The sequence below is a fragment of the Equus caballus genome, chromosome 2 (assembly GCF_041296265.1).
Source record: "Equus caballus isolate H_3958 breed thoroughbred chromosome 2, TB-T2T, whole genome shotgun sequence".
Classification (NCBI taxonomy): Eukaryota; Metazoa; Chordata; class Mammalia; order Perissodactyla; family Equidae; genus Equus; species Equus caballus.
Window position 1 is genome coordinate 65075700 of NC_091685.1, and position 20864 is coordinate 65096563.

Genomic DNA, 20864 nt, shown 5'->3' on the forward strand with positions numbered 1-20864 from the left:
AACCAAACATTTGTCATGTAACTTCTCAATTTCAAGACACTCGGGGTCATGCTTCATATCTAACATAGGGCCCAGAGAGCTAAAATCAAGGGCAAAAGGTCAGCAGGCCGTGTGTGAGTTTTGGTTTCTGCTATCCAGGAGCGGCCTCTGAGTCGGGTGGAGGAGAGCGTGCCCCGCCCGGCCGCACCCCACAGCTCCGCAGGCAGGTCTGTCAGAAGCAGGCCAACCAGCAGCAAGACTGCACGAGCAGGACGGGGAGCAGGCAACCAGAAGGGGGAAGGAAAAAACTGGGAACTGAAAATATGGGAGAGCAAGGAAGAGGGAATAAAAGCGCCAAAGGATGAAGAAGAAAAGAAGGACGAGGTAAAGAGAACAAGGACAGCAGAGAAGGGGAAAGAGGCCGAGGAAACAAGGCGGCTGCACCGCTAATCTTAAGCACACACTTTCTTTTTCATTTTGTGTCCCAAGGAGGGTGTGAAGGTGTCTGCAGTTATCTGGGTAAACCTGCATTGGGAGAGTTCAACCAGCACACAGGTAGACAGGCCAGGGTGCGACACAAGGCAGTATAAACAGGACGGGTGACACCATTCGGACTGAGCAGTAAATCCCTTTTACTATTTATGTAATATTTATACTTTAAGAACTTTCAAAAGGCAGTCCCAATCTAGGGACTGGCTGGTTTCCAGATGTAGTGAATTTCATGACCTTAGACTCTCAGTTTTTTGACCTTCTGAGGACCCCCTGGTCCTTATAAATAAGGCAGAGCCCACTATAGGGGATTTGTCCTGAAGTGCCGCCAAATAGAAATCTGTCTGCCTACTTGCTGAGGAACCGCAAGAGGCCTCCTGTGAGAGCCGGAAGGCGAAGCTGTCCCCAGAGTCAGCTCCCTTCTTCACCTGGAGTCTTGGGGAGACCTCAGAACACACAGCTGCCACGGCTTAGTGGAGGAGAGGGCATTAAAACAATTTCCCCATCAAACCAAACCAAACCAAACCAACCTTTTGATTTAGGAATGTAATCATATAATACCTACTTGGCAAAAATGTAGGGTTGGCTATAGAACAAAAAGAACAATCTGAATCCAAACTATTGCCTCTTAATCCTTTAATTAGACTAAGTCCTTCAGAAGGAAGCACAATTCATTGCTATGGAAGGAAATCAAGAGCAAATATAGATGCAGATATGGACTGTGTGTATCTACACACACATGCACATATATAACTTGATGTATTCAAATGAATATGAATAAACACTCAAGGTGCAAGGCTGAGTCTAAAAAGAGATTTATTTCTTTATGGGAGCCATCATTTGGAACATTAAAAAGTTCTTCTGGGAATATGATTTGGGAAAAATGTGGCAAGAGGGCAAGACTCAGCAATTGGCGGGCATGTTACGGATGCGCACCGACTCCCCTGGGCGCACTCTGCTCTGACTTCAGGCCCGAGCAGCTTGACAGCACCCTGACGTCTGAGTGCTCGGAAGGCCCTGGCTCAAGAGAATTTATTTGGAACCTTTCTTCTTTTTCTTCTTCTTTTTCACTGGTGTTTCATCTAGAATAGGATCTACTCCTGCTTCAACTTGCTTTTGTAGCTTTTTTTTCCCTCTCTTTTTTGGGGGCTTCGGGGGAATGTACTGGTCATCAGGTGGGCACACACAATCCTCTCTACCTGCAGCAGAAGTGTCAGAATTCTCATCCCAACAAGGGTCTGCGAGCTGCCTCTCAACTTGGTCTCTCTTCTTCTTGGCTTTGGGTTGGGTGTAATTTTCCACATTTTTATCTTTTGTCTCCTTTTTTCTTTTCTTTCTGCTTTTCCTTTCCATTTGGGTCTCTGAAAAGCCAGGGCCTGCAGCTGTGACCTGTGGCTTGTTCTTTAGCTCTGCCATCCGCTTGGCAAAGTATTCCTGGATGGTAAAGGCACTGGTCTTTGTAGTGGAGGTTTCATTCCCATCCGGAGTAGTGTGGCTGGAATTATCCTAAGGTGTGGAAAAAGAGTTAACACTGGTTAAGCATCAGCTGTTTACTCCTCACAGCATCCAGGAGGACTCCACCTGGAGCCACCAGCACTCAGCAGTTAGGGGACCAGGCTAAGTGCCCGGCTCCCCTCCCATCTCTTCCTTGCCCCTCGGGTAGAGCTGAACTACAAAGCATAGAATGAGGTGGACACTTTTGGTTGAATACTACATGGGACTGTAGGTCAAACAGGCAGACGCTAACTCCCGAAGTTGGCTGGCAAGTCAGCTGGATGGAATTCTGAGTAAACAGCTCCTTAGCAACAATGTTTTAGATGGTGATTAAGTTCCCCAGAGTCTCCCATAAAAAACAGAGACACGGAAGTCCTTGAACTTATTCCAGCATTTCAGCTCCGTTATGGAATACACAGGTCTTTGCATGTTGATCTGGAAACTAAGATGTCATGTGTCTATGTTAATTCCTCCTATAACAGGAACCAAATGCCAACCGGGAACCTGGCATGTCGAGAACACCTTTCTCCTCTGAGGGCAGAGCGTGACCCTCTTGAAGAGAATGTGCCAGGGTGGGATGTGCATGTTTCTAGTCTCCTCCCAAAAAGAACAGGTTAGCATGGGGAGTCTTTCCTCCCTGGGCTGAGGATGGGGAGAAGGGAGATGCTCCCATCCCTACTCTGACACGGGCCAGATACTCGTGGCTCTGATAGTCTTGTTTCTAATGTGAGGAATTACTCACTCACAACAGCTGAGATTAAGCGAGGTTTACATTTTACTTTTAAATAAACACATTCAGCTGTAAGGCTTGAGAAGGGAGAGAAAATTCCCATCTTGATAGGTTGGGATGAAAAATGAAATGCTGATACCACCATTAGGTTGTGGCTGTCTGGCAGTAAGGTGATGAAAACGTGTGTGAAAAAGTACCTTCAAGTTGAAGAATATAAGCACTACACTTTAAGTAAAGTCAATGTCTAGAATGACTTTGCCTACACAGACTTTAAAATAAGCCATTAAACAATAACGGTAAACTTGGGTGTTCATAGTTACCTGGCTTCTTTCTCCATATTCACTTATTTGCACAGGAAGAGACTTGTTTGACTCTTTCATGTTGGGAGGGTGGGAAAACAGTTTTCTGAATAAATCAGTTTCCAAATTAGGATTCTACAAATTATTCTGAACTTGGCGGGCAAAGCTCTGTTTGTACAGCTAACTTTATTACAAACCAACCCATATAGATGGACTATGCATTTTCTTGATAAGCAGCACTCAAAACCCAGCAGAATCAAAGTAGCGTCCTATTGGAAATTCTGGCAGAATCAGTATTGTGTGAGCGGACACCTGGGCTTTGAGTGGCCATTGCCCCAGAGAACTCTCACTAAAGGGGATCTTACCACCAACATCAGAACTTATCCAATCAATACAAACCTTATTTTACTTGGGGTTAAAAACACAAAATCGTGGTCAATTTTTAAAGTTTCAAAATGTAAAATGCAGAACATGTAAAATAAACCACTGAGCTTTGGGAAGAAGTTTCAATGTTATCTGTCAGCATTCAATTCTGGCTAGAATCTCATCAGGTAATTTTCAGAAAAACTTAAAAATAGCTGCCTCAGGAGACAAAAACAAGGTCACTTTTGTCTTTTTGTTGCCAAAATGCTGCAAAAGAACTGAAATTTTGCATAGCAGAGTGAAAAATCTTCCCAAGATGCTCTCGGGGCTAGTCAATCCCAGGCTGACAGACAAGAAAGGTCTTGCCTTCCATTTAAGGGCACATAGCCACACACAGACAGTCTGTGAAGGTGGCCTGTTTATGTAAAATAGGTCTCATTGAGTTTCGCGGCATTAAAAGGAGTTTGTTTTATGTGGCCCAAGTCTTCTGGAGCATGTCTGTGCCTTAGAAACGCAAATCCAAGTTATATCCTATGGCTCCTTACTTTGCTCATCCATTTATTACGTTTTGACTTCCTGCTTTTAACAGTTAAATCGCAGGAACTAATTGCTGGTATTAATCACACTTTTAATTATTAAGAAATATAAGACCATTTTTGAGTCACTTGAATTCAGTGGGGCTTTCTAATGCTAGAAAATAGCTATGCTCATAATCGACTCCTATGGTGATAAGGATTTTAATAACCACGGGCCACTGCACACCAAGCTTAGCAGGGCATGGAGACAAGCAAGAGAGGTGCCAGCACTCAAATCCTATTTATCCCGAGGAAAGTGAAGGCAAAACAATGACTTGCTAGTGAAAGCCCTTTACCGCTGGGGCAGCCACCCTCTCACACTGCAGGAATGTATCTGTTTTAAAAGCCACGGCAATCAAGGAGGAATAGGTTGCAAATCTGATTCTTGTAGAAGCAGTGCCCAGGACCCCGTATTTTGTAAGTTCATATTTTACGATTTTATAAATCATAAACCCAGTTTTACTATGACAATTATAATCCCTGTTTCTATCTTCTTGGCCATGAATGCCTTTTCAAGAACACTAATACTTTTCACATCTGGTCTCAACTTCAAAGTGAACGAGTGCTGGGAAAAGCACCAGTTACTTTTCAGTAATTTGAAATAGAGACACCTGCCTCTTCCCCCATTTCTATTAAAACATAATACAACCTCAAAAAAAAAATTTGTAATACCAAATGTGACTTTTACTACTTCATAAACTTTGAGAATGTCCCAATTTGCTAACAGTATTCTAAAAACTAGTAAAATAAATTTAAAAATAACTTGAAAACTTTCAGTTCCGTACAAAATACTACCAAGGGACGTATGGGTAACCTATCACATCATCTTACCAAATATTTCATTTAAGCTTAGGGATTCAGAAAATCTCTTGTTAAAAAATTCCAATTCCTGCTGTTAACTAATGGAGGCCCTTACATAAATCATGTAACCTCTTTGGGCCTGAGTTACTAATTAAGTCAAATAGGTAGGTTAAATTAAACCACTTTTCAGGTTCCTTGCAGGTCTAAATACTAGTCTCTGAACAGACATTTGGGCTGGCTATTCCTCTGTGATACAAAAGAGCAGAGAAGGTGGAGTGAGGCAGTGCGAGCAAGCAGCAGAGATGAGCTCGGTTCATAGAAAACTATCACCCCAACTGTCAAGCCAAGATGCAGAAGTGACACCAAGGCACCTACAGTTCACCTACATGGAAAAAATATTTTCACACAACCTGTAAGAAAGCAGACAGCCCAAGAGCAGATCCAGTAATACTGCTGAGGAGAGCTGAAAGACCCAAACACTATTTGTATTGAATAATTTTAAAGAATTTGTTTAAGAGAATTAACATTATATAGAAGCTAAAATCAATAAAAACAAAAAGCTGGCATGACTATTACCTGGAATTTGAATCTTTTTAAACCTAAGTCCGGGAAATCATCCCAATACTTCTAAGCAAAGTGGTAAGAAGCTGAGACTTTTTAAAATGATAATAAATTCTCATTTTGTACTTATGGTTTTTTTTTTTGAGGAAGTTTAGCCCTGAGCTAACTGCTGCCAATCCTCCTCTTTTTGCTGAGGAAGACTGGCCCTGAGCTAACATCCGTGCCCATCTTCCTCTACTTTATACGTGGGATGCCTACTACAGCACGGCATGCCAAGCGGGGCCATGTCCGCACCCGGGATCTGCACCAGTGAACTCCGGGCCACCAAAGCGGAACATGCGCACTTAACTCCTGTGCCACCGGGCCAGCCCCTGTACTTATGGTTCTGAGGGTTCTCTTTTTATATACCTTGGCTTGAAAATCTCAAGATCCTTCACATACCCTAAATTTGTGTTCTCAAAGGGCATAACATGGGGAGAATGCTAATGATGCTATCCAGCTAGAACTAAAAATGTGGTGGGCTTCTGGACTGAACAGCCTGGCAACCTCTCCCTCAGCTTGTATGCCCCCACAGTCTAAGATTATTGAAGTCCTGCTTGAATGCCAAGAGTTTTCGTAGCTGTCGAGTAATGACATATGCGAGGAGAAGTGTAGGCCTTTACAGTGAAAGATAAAGGTGGGAGTCTGTATGTGTGGGAGCTAGGGCTCTGCCCTGTGGAACCCTCAGTCTTTGTGCTGAGCATGGTCCCCTGTCAGTTCCCAGGTCACCTTCTTACTCAGTTGGGGCAGGGACATGTCATATGCAACTGTGCAAGTCCAGGACCAAGCAGTATACCTAAGATGAAGAAGCTTTTCAGAGAAAGAATTCAGCGAAGGAGAAGGAGAAATGGTAAGGGGTTTAACAAACCAGTTTTAAAAATCTCCCCTTAAATTTGTAATATATCTGCTGTTCTATCTCCCCTTTCACTAATTAATAAGAAAGATCCAAAGGCACATTTAGAATCTTGGAACATTTTCCATGTATTTTAGAAGCTACTCTTTAACATATAAAATGAAACGGTTTCTGGTGTTGTTCTAAAATGTTTCATGGGTTAATCTTGTCTGTTCTCAGAAAACAGTCTTCTCATTTCTTTAAGCTCTGACAGAGCTTATGTATAGTGTGTGTTATAAGTGTACAGTATGTGTTAAAAAACATTTGACAGTCGCTTTTCCAAAATGGTTAGCTGGGTCTTAATTTCTACCTGATCAATAAAGAATCTGCGGGTGAGAACTCGGGAGGTCCTGCTCGCCACGCCACAGAACCTCTGGTTTAAAGCCAGCAGAGCCCACAGGACTGCTGCGCTCAGTCCCATCAGGAAACCCTCCCCAAAGTGGCCACCCCTGGTCCCTGAAGAAAGCCGTGTCATTTCTGGGATGCCTTCCACATGCCAGTCACTTATTATCATGTGTCATCTTACATGACTCTCACAGCAACCTGAGAAGAGGCTTTCTCTCCCTTCTACTGAGGTGGAAGCTCAGACTCAAGGCACCTACTGTGCACAAGGTCTCACGGCAGGAACGGGCAGTAAGGAGATTTGGCCCCAAGGCTGCCAGGTGCAGAGCCCTTTCTCCCTTACCATGGCATCCTAACTTCTAGCTTGTATCACACACACTCGATTAAATCATCCTAACACTGAAATATACATCAACTGCTCATATAATTCAGGCGCTAAGGTCCACACTTAAGTTTTGAGGGCAGAAGTTAACTGATACAAAGCTTCTAGCAGAAAAAATGTCACCAGAAATGGATATTATAGTACTTTCTAAACAGAAAAAAACCTCTATTATTTAGTTTGCAACTCATATAAATAAAAAATAGCCTGAAGCCGGGCTTAAGAGTTTTAGAATCTGTCAAATTAGCATGTACATTTACTTGGCAAGGTGTGCGTGTTTTAAAGCAGGAAGTAAAACCCAAGTCCAACCTGCCATATAAGGCAAGACCTCCCCTGGACCGATGCCGGACAACTTCCACCTGGACACTTCCAATCCAGACAATGATTAAAAGGTCCATTTTACCCACCAACTCGCTTTGTCTCAGTTTTCTCATCAGCAACAGGTAGATTCAAGTGTGATTCAGGATCGTATACTGTGTGCTATGATTAGAGCTGGCGATCTTAAGGCCTAAACCTCTCTCTGGCAACTCTGAGTTACCACTGGGGGGGAAGGGGTGGATGCAAAGGAAACAAGACCTTGCAGAGAGAGATCCTTAAGACATCAATTATAATATACCACAATCATCTTAGGTGCCTGAAAGATGCCCAAAACTGTGTGGGTGAACTTTTCTCAAATGTCTACAGAATTATGAGTTTGTTCTTTGTTCCTTTTATGCATTCTCTGCAGAGGCTTTTGCAGCTCAAGAGCTCTCTGCTCCACCTCTTGTGGGTTCCCGGTCCTGTGTCCTTCAAATATGTATACCAAGAGGGATTAACAGTAAAATGCCCAAATAAACAGAGTCCTCTTTACTATTCTCAGAAGAATGTTGTCAGTATCTTCTGGGGCAGGGAAATGAAGCAGTTGGGATGGAGAATTCACTGAGATGTCTGGGGCAGGTGCACCATCAATATAAAATCTCACCCCTTAGGACAAGCATACCAGCCCAGGCATGGACCTCAAAGGCAAAGCCTTTCAGCTCACTAGACTTTCTCTTAAGTCACTGCTCACTTAAGGGACAAGATGACTGAAGCCTTTTGATTTCCGCATTAAGACACAGGGATCATGCTGCAACTGTAGTCCTTCCATGAACTTTTCTCATTGAAATAAAAAGGTGACACCCAGAGCTCAAGGGCAATGAATTTAGCAATGGGAGTTCTTAGTTCTGATAGCTACTACTTGTGATGAACAAACGCTCACTTCCACCCCAGCCCGTCTGTCACCAGCTCGTGTTGGGTTAGTCTGTGAAAAGGTAAGAAAGCTTGGCTAGTGAGTAATTTGAAAAAACATTTTGTATCTTTCCAAACTTTTCAGCAGTATGGTTCTGACAAATACAATTGTGTCTTGATGTACTCCTGGGAGGCAGAAATTGTACCCACCTATCTTGGACAGAGATAAATTCAGGTACGAGGTGATTTCACGACTTGTCAAGACGAAGGTAGCGCTGGGACATGTGTGCACTAAAACCTTAGCCTGGTGCGTCACTCAGAATGCTGGCCTACAGCGTTCTTCCAGATCCTTTATATGTCGTCATGTGCTTCACTTTCTTGAAGACCAAGTGCAAAAGCACCTCATTCAACAAGCCTGATCCCTTGGGTGACCCATTCTTTACCACCTATGACTAGCAATTAGTTACTTCTATTTCCTGGTTTTGTATAATTTGCTTTGTAACCGCATCTTTCCAAGGAAATTTTAAGTTCCGGCGGGGGAGGGGGGGCAGAGACTATATCTATTTCATTTGTATTTAGCACATCCTCTCTAATGAGGAACAGATGGATGGTGAATGCTGAAGGAAAGCACAAAAGACACCAAGCCCAAGTGGACCAAGACTGGGAAATGCTCCCACCGCCACTCACTGAGCCATAAGCTTTGTGGCACAGACTTATCTGCATGCCAGGCAGGGCTAATGACTAGAAGCGGCTTTGAAAGGTAGGATGGAAAGAGAGAGCCAGAATTTTGCAGTGTATCTTCTTCTCATCCAGATGAAGCCATTGGCTTCTAATCAAAAGCCACCTTACCTCATGGTGCACATTACTTCTCTGACTACCGTAAGGTACGTCTGAGTGCCTTTTAGTTTGATCAGCCAGTTACACCCCATGGCCCTTAGTGATGTAGAGGAGCTCAGTCAGACAAGCCTCCACTTCTCCTCTGGTCTATTATTCCACGTGTTACCACAGTCACCTTTAGGGAGACAAGTAAATTGGAAAAAAGGTTCTGTGTTTTATGGAAACTGTCACATTCATTTTGCGGGACTGGCTGAACACAGCAATGAAAAAGCCTGCATGGGTTGATTTGTTCTTGTCATCAAAAGAAAAAGTTGGTGAGCAAGAGAGTTCCAGGGCATATGAGAGGCCAAGGGAGGAGATCATTCTGAGGAGACAAATAGTTGGACGGAAGTCCCACTAGAAGCTCCAGGTAGCAAGTTGTTAACGTGGAAGTTAACATTGCAGCTTGAGCTGAAAATACAATCTGGGAAAGCTCCTCCTTCTAGGGAGTCATCAAAATGGGTTTGCCTCCAAAGGTTAAGCTAATAAGCAGTGATCCACACCGTTAGTTAGAGCAGGAATTGAGCCACTGTGTTGGCATTTCTTTTCTTGCTTTCTATGGCACCTTTTTGGTTTCCATATCATTAAAAACGTTCAGTGTTTCACTGACCAAGAGCTAGTTTTGCACTCACCAAAAGGTTTTTCAAGTGTGAAATCTAGTGTTTTTTCTCAAGATACCCATCACTCACATCTGGAGTCAGGCTAAACAAACACAGTTTCAGAAATAATCAGTCTTAGGGAATCTGCCTGGGAAACATAATCACCTTTAGCATTAGCAAGCACCACAAGAGTTAAAAACAAATAAAAAACTCCACTGATTGAAGGGAAGTTTTGATTTGAAATGGAGTTAAAAAATAAATAACAGAACTAGAATTATGTAGCACCTCAATTGGAAAACAGCTACAGAAATGATCTGTGTGTGTGGCGTGTGTATGCACGTGCAAACAGGTTCTAGGAACCCATGGCATCTATCAGAAGCCCACTCTGGAGGGGTTCTCTCTAGAACAGGGTTGGCAAACTATGGCCCGCGGGCCGAATCCAGCCTGCTGCTGATCCTTGCACACCTCACAAGCTAAGAACAGTTTTTACACTTTAAACAGTTGGGGGGAAAAAATCAAAAGATGATTTCGTGATGTGAAAATTATGTGAATTTTAATATCAGTGTCCATAAATAAAGTTTTGAATTTCATCAGTTAAAAATTTATGAAAATTTGTTTTCTCTCTAGTATATAAGTAAACACAATAGGTGCTAAGTAAATATTTGCTGAACAAATAAATGAATGAGTAAATTTATTATGAAATATGATCTGCTTTTTGGAAATGTTAGATGATTTTGAAGTATACACACACACATAAATATACACACATGGAATCAGAGGGCTTGGATTTTGATGGAGTTCTCAGTCTCAGTCCCTTGGTACCTTACACGGGAGAGAGGCTGATAACTGGTGTCTAACTTCAAGCAGCAAAATGATGGTAGCCGAGGAAAAAGTGCGGTTATGAAGTGACCGCCGTCAAAGAGAGCTCTCGGCACCCCTTCAGCAGGCAGAGACGCCTTTCCAATAATCAGGAATGGAATTTACAGACTCGGACAATGAATTGGACATCTCAGAGAAGATCATGAGGAACTGGAAAGGACAGAATATCTTGCTTTTCACTGGACAATAGCAGAGAAATACAAATAATGCCAAATTCCTCATGGGAAGGCCAATGCTAACAAAGCTGTTCATTTCTTTTTTTTTCCACTTGCCTAGTCAGCTGCTCAAATTACTGCTCATTAAGAAAAGCCAACATAAACATGTTTTAAAAGGATAGTTCTCCATGGCAACAACTTCTCAAGTAACTGACATCAGAACTAGTGACAAGAGTCATACAGCCTCTGGGGAAAAAGAGGGGAAAGAAGAAATGAGCAGGTTTCCTGCCTCCCTGAAAAGTCCTGGGGCTTGGAAAGTTGCAGTGACTCACGTGACAACATTTCACAACACACTGGCCATTACAAGATAAAGGAGGCTACTCCAAAGCTAGAAATGATCTGTGTGACATAGGCACCAACTTCTTTGAATGAAGTCTAAAAATTATCCAAACTGACTATATTTTATAATTCTAGGTCAACTGGTTCTCTTCCCCGCTCTCTGGAGGCAGGACAAATAGCTCTTAGAAGTGGTTGAAGGCTAATACCTGAATCTCTAAGAACAGAAGCAAAGGCTCACAGAGGGTCTGTCTCTTCCATCCTTACTCCACAGAAAGACTTGAAAATTACTTAGAATGATGACAGCTCAAATTTAGGCTCCTTATTATAGATAGCATAGCATTTTTGGAAGATCTTAAAGAACCTAGTATTTTGAAACTAGGAATAGAGTATGAAAAGTTATCTAGAATAGTCAAGATTATTTTCAAGAGAAAGGTAAATTAATTTAGGTAAATGAAGTTATTAACAAAAAAGTCCCTTCCCTCAGTTCTTGTATACCATATAAGGTTAATCCTTACATACTCTCTTTTTAAATGACCAGAAATCAAGGTAGCAAATAAAAATATTTAAATAAATACTTTCAGGAGTAAGTTTGGTAGGGCAAAATAATTTAAAGGATATTTAAGTCAGTAAGAGTAAATTAAATCCTGAACTCATTTGAGTTATGTAGTAAAAGCAAATTATACAAAAATAAGATCTCGAGGTGCCTGGGATCCAAAGATTTGGCCATACGGTCCCTCATAAATATCCACTGAGTGGCTGTGGTTTACCTGACTGAAGCCGGGGCTCAAATAGGAGCTCCTGTCCTGGCGGAGACAGACCGTAAAAAAGAATAATAAAAAATAAGATTGGGGTAGATCTGAAGTTAAGTGTTCTTACCAAAATTAAAAATTAAAATAAAAATAACAAAAATTATGCATTGGGGGAATTTATTTTCAGGACAGAAATGAAAACAACAAGGAAACCAACCACAAAACAACTCCATTCAACAAAGCCCCTAACCAATTAAGTTGGGATTGCAATTCCAAAGAGCTCATAAAAAATAACCAATATTACTGCTATCAAATATGTAATCCTTCTCTTATAGATTATTACATATATTTAATATATAATCTCAGTTTTACGTAAGCTATAATAATTTTTTTATTTTATAAGCAAGAAAGATAAGATGTTAAAAGTTTAAGCAGACAAAGAACAAGTAATCCTGCCTGCCTCCCCGTTCCAAGTCCACAAAGGCTCCTCAGGCGGGACCTGCCTCTTGTCTGTAGGCCCCACCTGCTCAGCCTCTGCTCACACTCACTGCCTCGTATCACAGGGCTTCTCAAACTAGCAGGGGTGAAGGGCCAATCTTTGTTTCTTTTTAAAATCGCCAATCCATTGGGGGCTAAGATTTTTGTAAAATACAAAGAAAAAAATTAAATTACTAAGAAAACGAAATTTTAAAAAGACATAAAATTCTAGTTCCAATTTATAAAAATCAATATCAAACTACTATAAAAGTTTCTAAATGCTTACTCTCAATTTCTGTCTTTGCTGCGGGCTGGTCTGTGGACCATACTTTGAGTGGCACTCGTATAAAATATTAGCTACTAAAGGAAAGGAAAAAAGGTGCTGAATTCAGTGTAATAGAAATGGCAATGAGCTGGGTGTCAAAAAACCCTGACAGAATGTGTGATCTTGGACAAATCACTGACCTTTCTGGGACTCAAAATAAATCATGTGCAAAACAAGGAAGTAGGGCTACTCAGTGACTTTTTTCATAGTTTTAGCACCACATGCCTTTCTTCAAACGAAATCTTGAACAGAAGGCCAATATGTAACACAGCACAGTGGTACATATTGAACTGTGGTTGAGTTGGGGTTGGAGGAACCCAAAGGTCATGTCCTAAACCCTCTTCCCCCGTCGTAAGGTGCCCGAGACATCTCTGAGGAACTCTGAGGGCTGTATGGAATACAGTCTGGAAAACAACAGCTATGTTTTTAAGGTCCATTACAATGCTAACATTCATTGTAGCCTAGCTATTTCACAGCACTCAGCAATAGGAGACTAAGAAGCTTTCAAGAATAAAACTGGACCTTTACTATTACATAATATGCACAATTCTTAAAGTTGTCGTTAAGTTTCAGAATTCCAACAACTGGCTGTCTGTCAGAATTGTCCAGTGACCAATTTCTTCCAAAGATGTTAACATAAAGCACCTAGCCTGGTCTCCTCAACACAGTAAAGTCTTAAGGTGCAAACTGGATCCTCCTTGAGGATCCAGATGACTGAGGATGATGTCAAGCTTGGCTGACTCTTCTGGTTTTACCTGGCGAGGTTCTGAAGAGGTCCCAGAGGGGAGAGGATAATGTCCAGACCCACATCCTCGGGATCCCCACCGCAGCCCCTTCAGACGACAGCAGGAGAAGCAAAGCATCACCTTCTCACCAGCCACTGGCCACGCTCTAACCCAAAGGAAGGTTCCTCTTTATCCTATTTTCATTACATCACAGGATGAAAATCTGGGAGAGAATGTTATTTCTGCATTCCTGGCAGGTCAGAAGCATAGAAGGAAAAATGAGCCAATATTTCACTCTTCTCCTCTAACAGTGGGCCATCTGTGTGTCAATTTCTTATTATCACAAAAGCTCTTAAAACTATTTGCTTGATCTGTCAACAAACCAAAAGCCAAATCTAATTCTTTCAGGCCAAACCTATGTCCTGGCAAAAGCCTAACCAAACAAAAGAGCCCAGTGACTTATAACTCTTGGGTTGTTTTGGTAATCCTTTCCCTCACGCCCCACTTCTTTTTCTTTCTTCTTCTTCTCCTTTTTTAATGAGTGCCTTATTAGAAAATTACATTTGTTATCTACAAGACAACAAATTTTTACTAGTACTAAAACAACTTTCAAAGAAGCTGTGACCCACTTTCTCCTTTCTGGCTCTTACAGAATGTAGAAGCAGGCCCCCAACCCTGTTTGAAGTCTTTGCTGCCAGGAGATGGTAGGTTTATGTCTCTTGTCCTAGGACAGGAAAAGGATGCACTCTCGGCACCGTGTGCTAGGGAGAGATAAGACCAGAGATTTCTGTCCTCAGCACCTTATCAGCTTTTCCTGCTACTTTCCAGAGCAGACAGCACCATGACTGGCAATAAACTAAACTAGCCTAAGGGGGGCTGGGTGTGTGAGCAGCTTGGAGATTGGAGGGAGTGAGGTAGGAAGGGGAACAGAAAGAGGAAAAGAAGTGAGGTTTTATATATCTTAAAATGGTTTTGCCCAAATAAAATTGCCTTAAAAAAGAAAAAGCACATATGTTTTATGTCTTCTGTAAAAACTGCAGGAACAAGGATAGAAGTTTTTATAAGAACTTCCTTTCTGGTTGGAATGCACCACTACCTTCCTTGCTTTGAGCCGTGTTCCTAACTGCCTTGTGCTACTGGCTCCTGGGCACGTAGCACAAGACTAATCTGCTGCTGATGCTCCAGTGGGGGCCCACAAACCACAGGCTGCAGAGAGAGCGCTTTCTACGGGCACACGGGCCTCCAGTTAGACAAGCAGTGTTTGGTGGGGCTGGGGCACTCACAATTCCATCTCCATATTGCAAAGAAACAAGCAAGACTATGAGCTACTCCTCCAAATATAGAAGGATATCATTGATGACCTCTTTACTTCGGCAATAAATCACACCTGTGAATCCACGAAGGCTTACATGCTTTACAAATCTTGGTCTTTTTGGGGGTGGAGGTGGGAATGGGAACATAGCTGCTGGAGAAGAATCTAGACTAAGCAGAGAAATTTAAAATTTATGGCCTCAGTTATTTCTAATGAGCTCATGTGAAACTAATACAAATTTTAAAAGGTCTTTTAAAGACATTTTTATCATGGAAATTTTCAAACACATAGAAATGCAGAGAGAACAGTATAATGAACCCGATGTATCATTACCCAGCTTTAACCATCATCAACAAATAACCATTACCAACTCGACTCTCATTAATTCAAAGCAAATTGAAGATAGCATAAACTTTCATTTATAAATATTTCAGTATGTATCTCAAAAAATAACAGCTAAGGAAAATCCATAACTATAATACTAATATCACATAAGAAGATTAGCAAATACTCCTTAACATCACTACATATCTAGTCTGTGTTCACATTGCCTTTATTGCCCTTTAAATTATTTATTACAATTTATTTGAATCCATTTTTCCAAATAAGGTCCATATACTGTGACTAGTTGACATGTCTCTTGTCTCTTTTAGGCTATAGGTTCCCATCACCTCTCTCTTTTGTTTCTTCCAATTGTTGATGAAACCAAGCCATTTGTCCTATAGAGTTCTCTCAGAATATGAAATTTTTTTTTTTTAAAGATTTTATTTTTTCCTTTTTCTCCCCAAAGCCTCTCCGGTACGTAGCTGTATATTCTTCATTGTGGGTCCTTCTAGTTGTGGTATGTGGGATGCTGCCTTAGCGTGGCTTGATGAGCAGTGCCATGTCTGCGCCCAGGATTCGAACCAACGAAACACTGGGCCGCCTGCGGCAGAGCGCGCAAACTTAACCACTCGGCCACGGGGCCAGCCCCCAGAATATGAATTTTGCTGAATGGATCCCTGAGGTACGGGTTAACAGTTTCCTCTCCCTCATGTATGTCCTTTAAAGTTAAATTTAGTGGCAGTCTTATGCTCTAATATAGCACTTTTCCATTGTAGCATGCCACTTTATGAAAACCTCGGATAGATACATGGTTAAGTAAGTTTGGGAAACAAACTTGTGCTAGTCTTCCCTTTGATTCATAATGTACATTATCATCTGAGAGATCCAGTAGTTGTTAAACTTCAGAATTTCCCAAACTTATTTGACTTTGGAACTCTTCTGGGTATAACATCCATTGACTTCCCGTGGAATTAGCATTCTGCTGAACCTACTTTGAGAAGGTCTGTTCAGACAGATAGTGCTATGATCTGGACAAAATAAGTAGTTCTCCTGATCAAATCTGGTAGCTAAATCTTTGATTTAATTTGGTCTGTCTAAGGGGGTGGGCTTTTAACAAAGGACCATGCATCTTATACAAAAATGGCAGACACCTGGTAGGGAAGTAAAAGGAGGACGAGGCAAGCATTCTGTTACGAACAACCAGCATGCTAGGTGACTTTTGGAGAAGAGGTTAGCTCTTCCCTAGATATCTCATTATTTAAATGGGAATATTTGTTCCAGGGCTTTGTCAGAAAAATCACTCTTACGTCTTGGAATGGAAGGTGGCAGAGAAACAACATGTCCTAAATCTTGCCAAGTATGTATGAATTGAGCTTTAAGACAATCTAACCATATTTTCTTTTTAGCATTATGTGCAAGTAGTAAAAGCTGCACAGTCTGACCAGTGGGATAACTAGGGTAAAGAAGAAAGATCTCGGAATTGGGTTCCACTTAAAAATCTGTGCAAAGTTCAAACTACAGAATAATGAATAATTTGTAATATAATCAAGAGAGTAAAAATGGAGAACACAATCAGGAATCAATGGACATATAATAAAATTAAAATTTAAGAAAACAATTCCTAAAAGTAAAATGCAACAAATGAACCTGATTCTGCTACCAGTTGGGTGAATACCTACACAGAACAAAATCCCAAATGACTTTAAAACACTAATTTGACTGCACGTAACCTATGAGATATATCCTAAAGGACAGAAAGAAGTGGCCAAAAAAACAACTACAGCAAAAAAAGAAATCCCGAATCTATTTTCTTTTTGATAATCAAGTTACTGGTGTTATTCTGTGACTATTATGCATATAATGAGAAATAAACAAATGAGTAATATGATATTTTAATGCTTTTATTTCTGGAATCAACGGATTCCAAGAATTCTTCCTGTGGGTAAATAAAGATAAAAGATTAATGAGCTTAAGTCCTTGTGGTCCTGAATTTGAATTGGCAATATGAGCATAAACTCATAACATAACTCATAATATAGTTTAAAAAAATTATAGTTCTATCCATGTAACAAGGCCTGGGAACAAAGAACAACCTAGTGGCAATGAGCAACCCTACTGCCCAGATTATGGTCCCTAAACATCATTTACCACCAAAAGGAATCAGGAAGAAATGGATGACTACAAGTCTGGGCCTGGAAAATCTTATACCAGGTAGAAAGTAGTCATCAAATACCATTTAGGGTCACGTCAAAAGAATTCAGTTACCAACTTGAAGAAGTTCCCACTGAGCAAAGATGGAAAATTTGATCATCAATAAAGATAATAAATGCCACACATTGGAACATATCAAATATATTTCAATCTGCAAGAGATTAAAAAAAAAAAGCAAAACTAATTGGTCACTTTCAAAGAATGCTAAAGAACCTACTCCATTTGAAAACTGATAAAGAAAGGAAACAAAATATTTATTATTTATCACCTCAGGACAATCAAACAGCAGATATGGGAAAATTTCTATTCTAAATTTCATTCTAAAAATGAAAGAGAAAAAGAGAGAGATGGAGAGGGAATCCATAGATTAAATGGAGCTTAGATAAATCAACCAACTATTATGTGTAACCCTTATATGGATCCTGATTTAAACAAAGGAACTAAAGAAAACCAAAATTCATGATATTTATGAAAACTGAAACTTTGAACACTTACTAATAATAATATGCAATTATTATCAATTTTTTAGAGTATAATGATGGTCTTGGAGTTATGTATTAAAAAAAGTCCTTTAACTTTTAGAGATATATACCAAAGTATTGAAATATTTATAGATGAAACGTTACGATTTCTGGGATTTATTTCAAAGCAACACAGAGGGGAGAGGTGGGTGAGGTAGTTGTGCTCTCTAGCCACCTTTACAGTCTAGCCATATCAGTATGCTTCTTGCTTGCAAAAGGCCCTTTCTTTTTTCTAGGATCTGTGTCTTTGTGGATATGGTCTTCTTTTCTTCTTGCAAGGCCTTTCAACCTGGCCAATAGCTACTCTTATAAGACACCACACAAATGTTACCTTCTTTGATCTCTGCAAGCCGAATTCATCACCACATCTTATATGACCCCAGACCTCTAGCATAGCACTCAGGGCCTTTGCTCCAGTTGATTGTGTACTTCTCTGACTTCCCAACTAGGGACTGTGTCTTATTCATTTAATCATATGTCATGCAACAATGCTATTGGATGACAAGGACAAACATCTGAGTTAAGTAGAAAAAGGGATTGGAAAGGTCTGGATCAGGGGAACTAGATAGGAAGAAAATGATTAAATAACATTGCTTAGAAGAATGATGAAATAATGAAAGATTACACTGAAGGGAGTCACGACCAAGACTCTGGCCTTGTGTAAAGACACTGAGTCAGCCTGAGCCTGATCCTATGGCTGATAAAGCACAAATGCCTAGAAAACAGGCTCTGGTAACGGCTCACTTGTAACTTCAACTCCCAGACAGCTGATTTTACCCATTCATTTTAAGAAAGTGGCCCCAAGGCATTAGCCTAATAGTTCTAGATCCTTATAAGGGTACCTAAAAAGGAGTATAAAGTAAACTGTGACCAATGATAATGTGTCATGCATCATGATTAATCCAGTTCTGAGTAACTGAGGTCCATTAAAAAACAAAATAATATACAACCCGATCAAAAAGTGGGCAGAGGAGATGAACAGACATTTTTCCAAAGAAGATATGCAGATGGCCAATAAACACATGAAAAGATGTTCAACGTCACTAATCATCAGGGAAACGCAAATCAAAACTACACTAAGATACCACCTTACACCTGTTAAAATGGCTATGATCACTAAGACTAAAAATAACAAATGTTGGAGAGGGTGTGGAGAGAAGGGAACCCTCACACACTGCTGGTGGGAATGCAAACTGGGGCAGCCACTATGGAAAACAATATGGAGATTCCTCAAAAAACTAAAAATAGAACTACCATATGACCCAGCTATCCCACTACTGGGTATCTACCCAAACAATTTGAAATCAACAATCCAAAGTAACATATGTACCCCTATGTTCATTGCAGCACTATTCACAATAGCCAAGACATGGAAGCAACCCAAGTGCCCATCGACCGATGATTGGATAAAGAAGATGTGGTATATATATACAATGGAACACTACTCAGCCAGAAAAAAAGACAAATTCACTCCATTTGCAATAACATGGAAGGACCTAGAGGGAATTATGCTAAGCAAAATAATCCAGACTGAGAAAGACAAACACTAGATGATTTCACTCATATGTGGAATATGAACAAACACATGGACAAAGAAAACAGTTCAGTGGTTACCAGGGAAAGGGGGTGGGGGGCACACAGGGGGTGAAGGGGAGCACTTATGTGGTGACAGACATGAAATAATGTACAATTGAAATCTCACTTTGATGTAAACTATTATGAACTCAATAACAAAACAAAACAATAAGAATGCCATGCTTTTGCCTCCCTAATAATATGTTTATCATCTTAACATGGAGAAAGGGATGGGATGAGCGTGAGGATGATGATCTAAAATTGAATGATTGTTTTAAATGAATAATGTTGTTTAACTTTATAAAGTCATAAATTTTTAAAAAGATTTCCTTAGGATCACGAAGTAAGTAGGCACACAATTTCCAATCTGAAACTTGAATAACTTTGGAATAACAATTAGATAAATATCTAAAGCTGATGCTCTATTGACAGGTTTCAATGATACACAGAAATAAAAGAAAACTAACTTCACTGATTTCCAGAGTCTACTCAACAATTTCCTAACAAAGCTACCTTCCTTTTAGAAAGGGCACTGACAAGAATGTTCAGATTTTACTTAGGTAAGTAGCTTCTCCAGGTCAGCTTTTCTGCTTATAGAAATAGAAACTGCACCAAATCTAGTCCACTGAAATCAAGACATAAGATAAGTTAAGCACTTGTTAAAAGCTATTTGGAGTTCAGGTTCACAAAACGCTTCAAAACCAGTCAAGTAAACTTAGAAGTTCACATGCTTTTAAGAGTTGGAATGAGAATTCCAAAAGGAGTCCTGGACAAACGTCAGGGGACAGAAGGAACTGGAGGCTGGCGGGCAGTACTGCTGCTACTTCGCTTAAACCAATTCTTTCTGATGCAGAGAAGATAACAGAACAACAGATGACAAATCAAAGCCCAACAATTTTCGCCTTGTGCTCTCGGCAGAGACTGTGTGCTGTTCGAAGAAACAAAACTCGGAATGAACTTCCTAGAACCTCAGATGGCTTCAGACAAGAATTAACAGGGGCCAACTCCGTGGCCGAGTGGTTAAGTTCGCACCCTCCGCTGCAGCGGCCCAGGGTTTGGATCCTGGGCGCGGACATGGCACCGCTCATCAGGCCACATTGAGGCGGCGTCCCACATCCCACAACTAGAAGGACCTGCAACTAAGATATACAACTATGTACAGGGGGTTTGGGAAGATAAAGCAGAAAAAAGACAAAAAAAAGAATTAACAGAACCTTGATAAATGAAAGACCTACCAGAACTCTGATTCCTAATAAACATAGAGAACTTATAATTTAAATCTTATAGAAGAAAAAGCAATTATTTGGAAAATTCCTGTAAAGTTTGAGGTTAAAGATTGAGTTTTAAACAGAATTTTTTGGTTGTTACAAAGTGGTTCCAATGGAATTACATAAGATTACAACTTAACGACTGATAAACATCAAGAAATATACTAAACTACACTTAGAGCTATTAGTGAAATCCTACTAATTTAGGGCTGGGTTAATTTAAGCTTCTTCTCACATCCCTATGGAAGGAGTGGCCTAGCAAATAACAAATCAGAATCCCCCTTAATACTTTAGAACCAAAGTCTACAAAAGACAAGATTCTTAAACTCCATCCAATAGTGCTTTAGCGATAAATTATCCAAATAACTTAATTACAAAAT

General features: G+C 40.5%; 1 protein-coding gene across 1 annotated transcript in view; it reads right to left on the reverse strand.

Annotated features, from left to right (window-relative positions):
• Positions 1-1267: 1267 nt before the first annotated feature.
• PINX1 (PIN2 (TERF1) interacting telomerase inhibitor 1) overlaps positions 1268-20864 on the reverse strand; it is a 93240-nt gene continuing 73643 nt past the window's right edge. Inside the window, exon 7 of the mRNA XM_001496538.6 lies at positions 1268-1974. Within this exon, the coding sequence (XP_001496588.1) occupies positions 1501-1974 (474 nt within the window). The 3' untranslated portion in view covers positions 1268-1500. The remainder of the gene's footprint in view (positions 1975-20864) is intronic.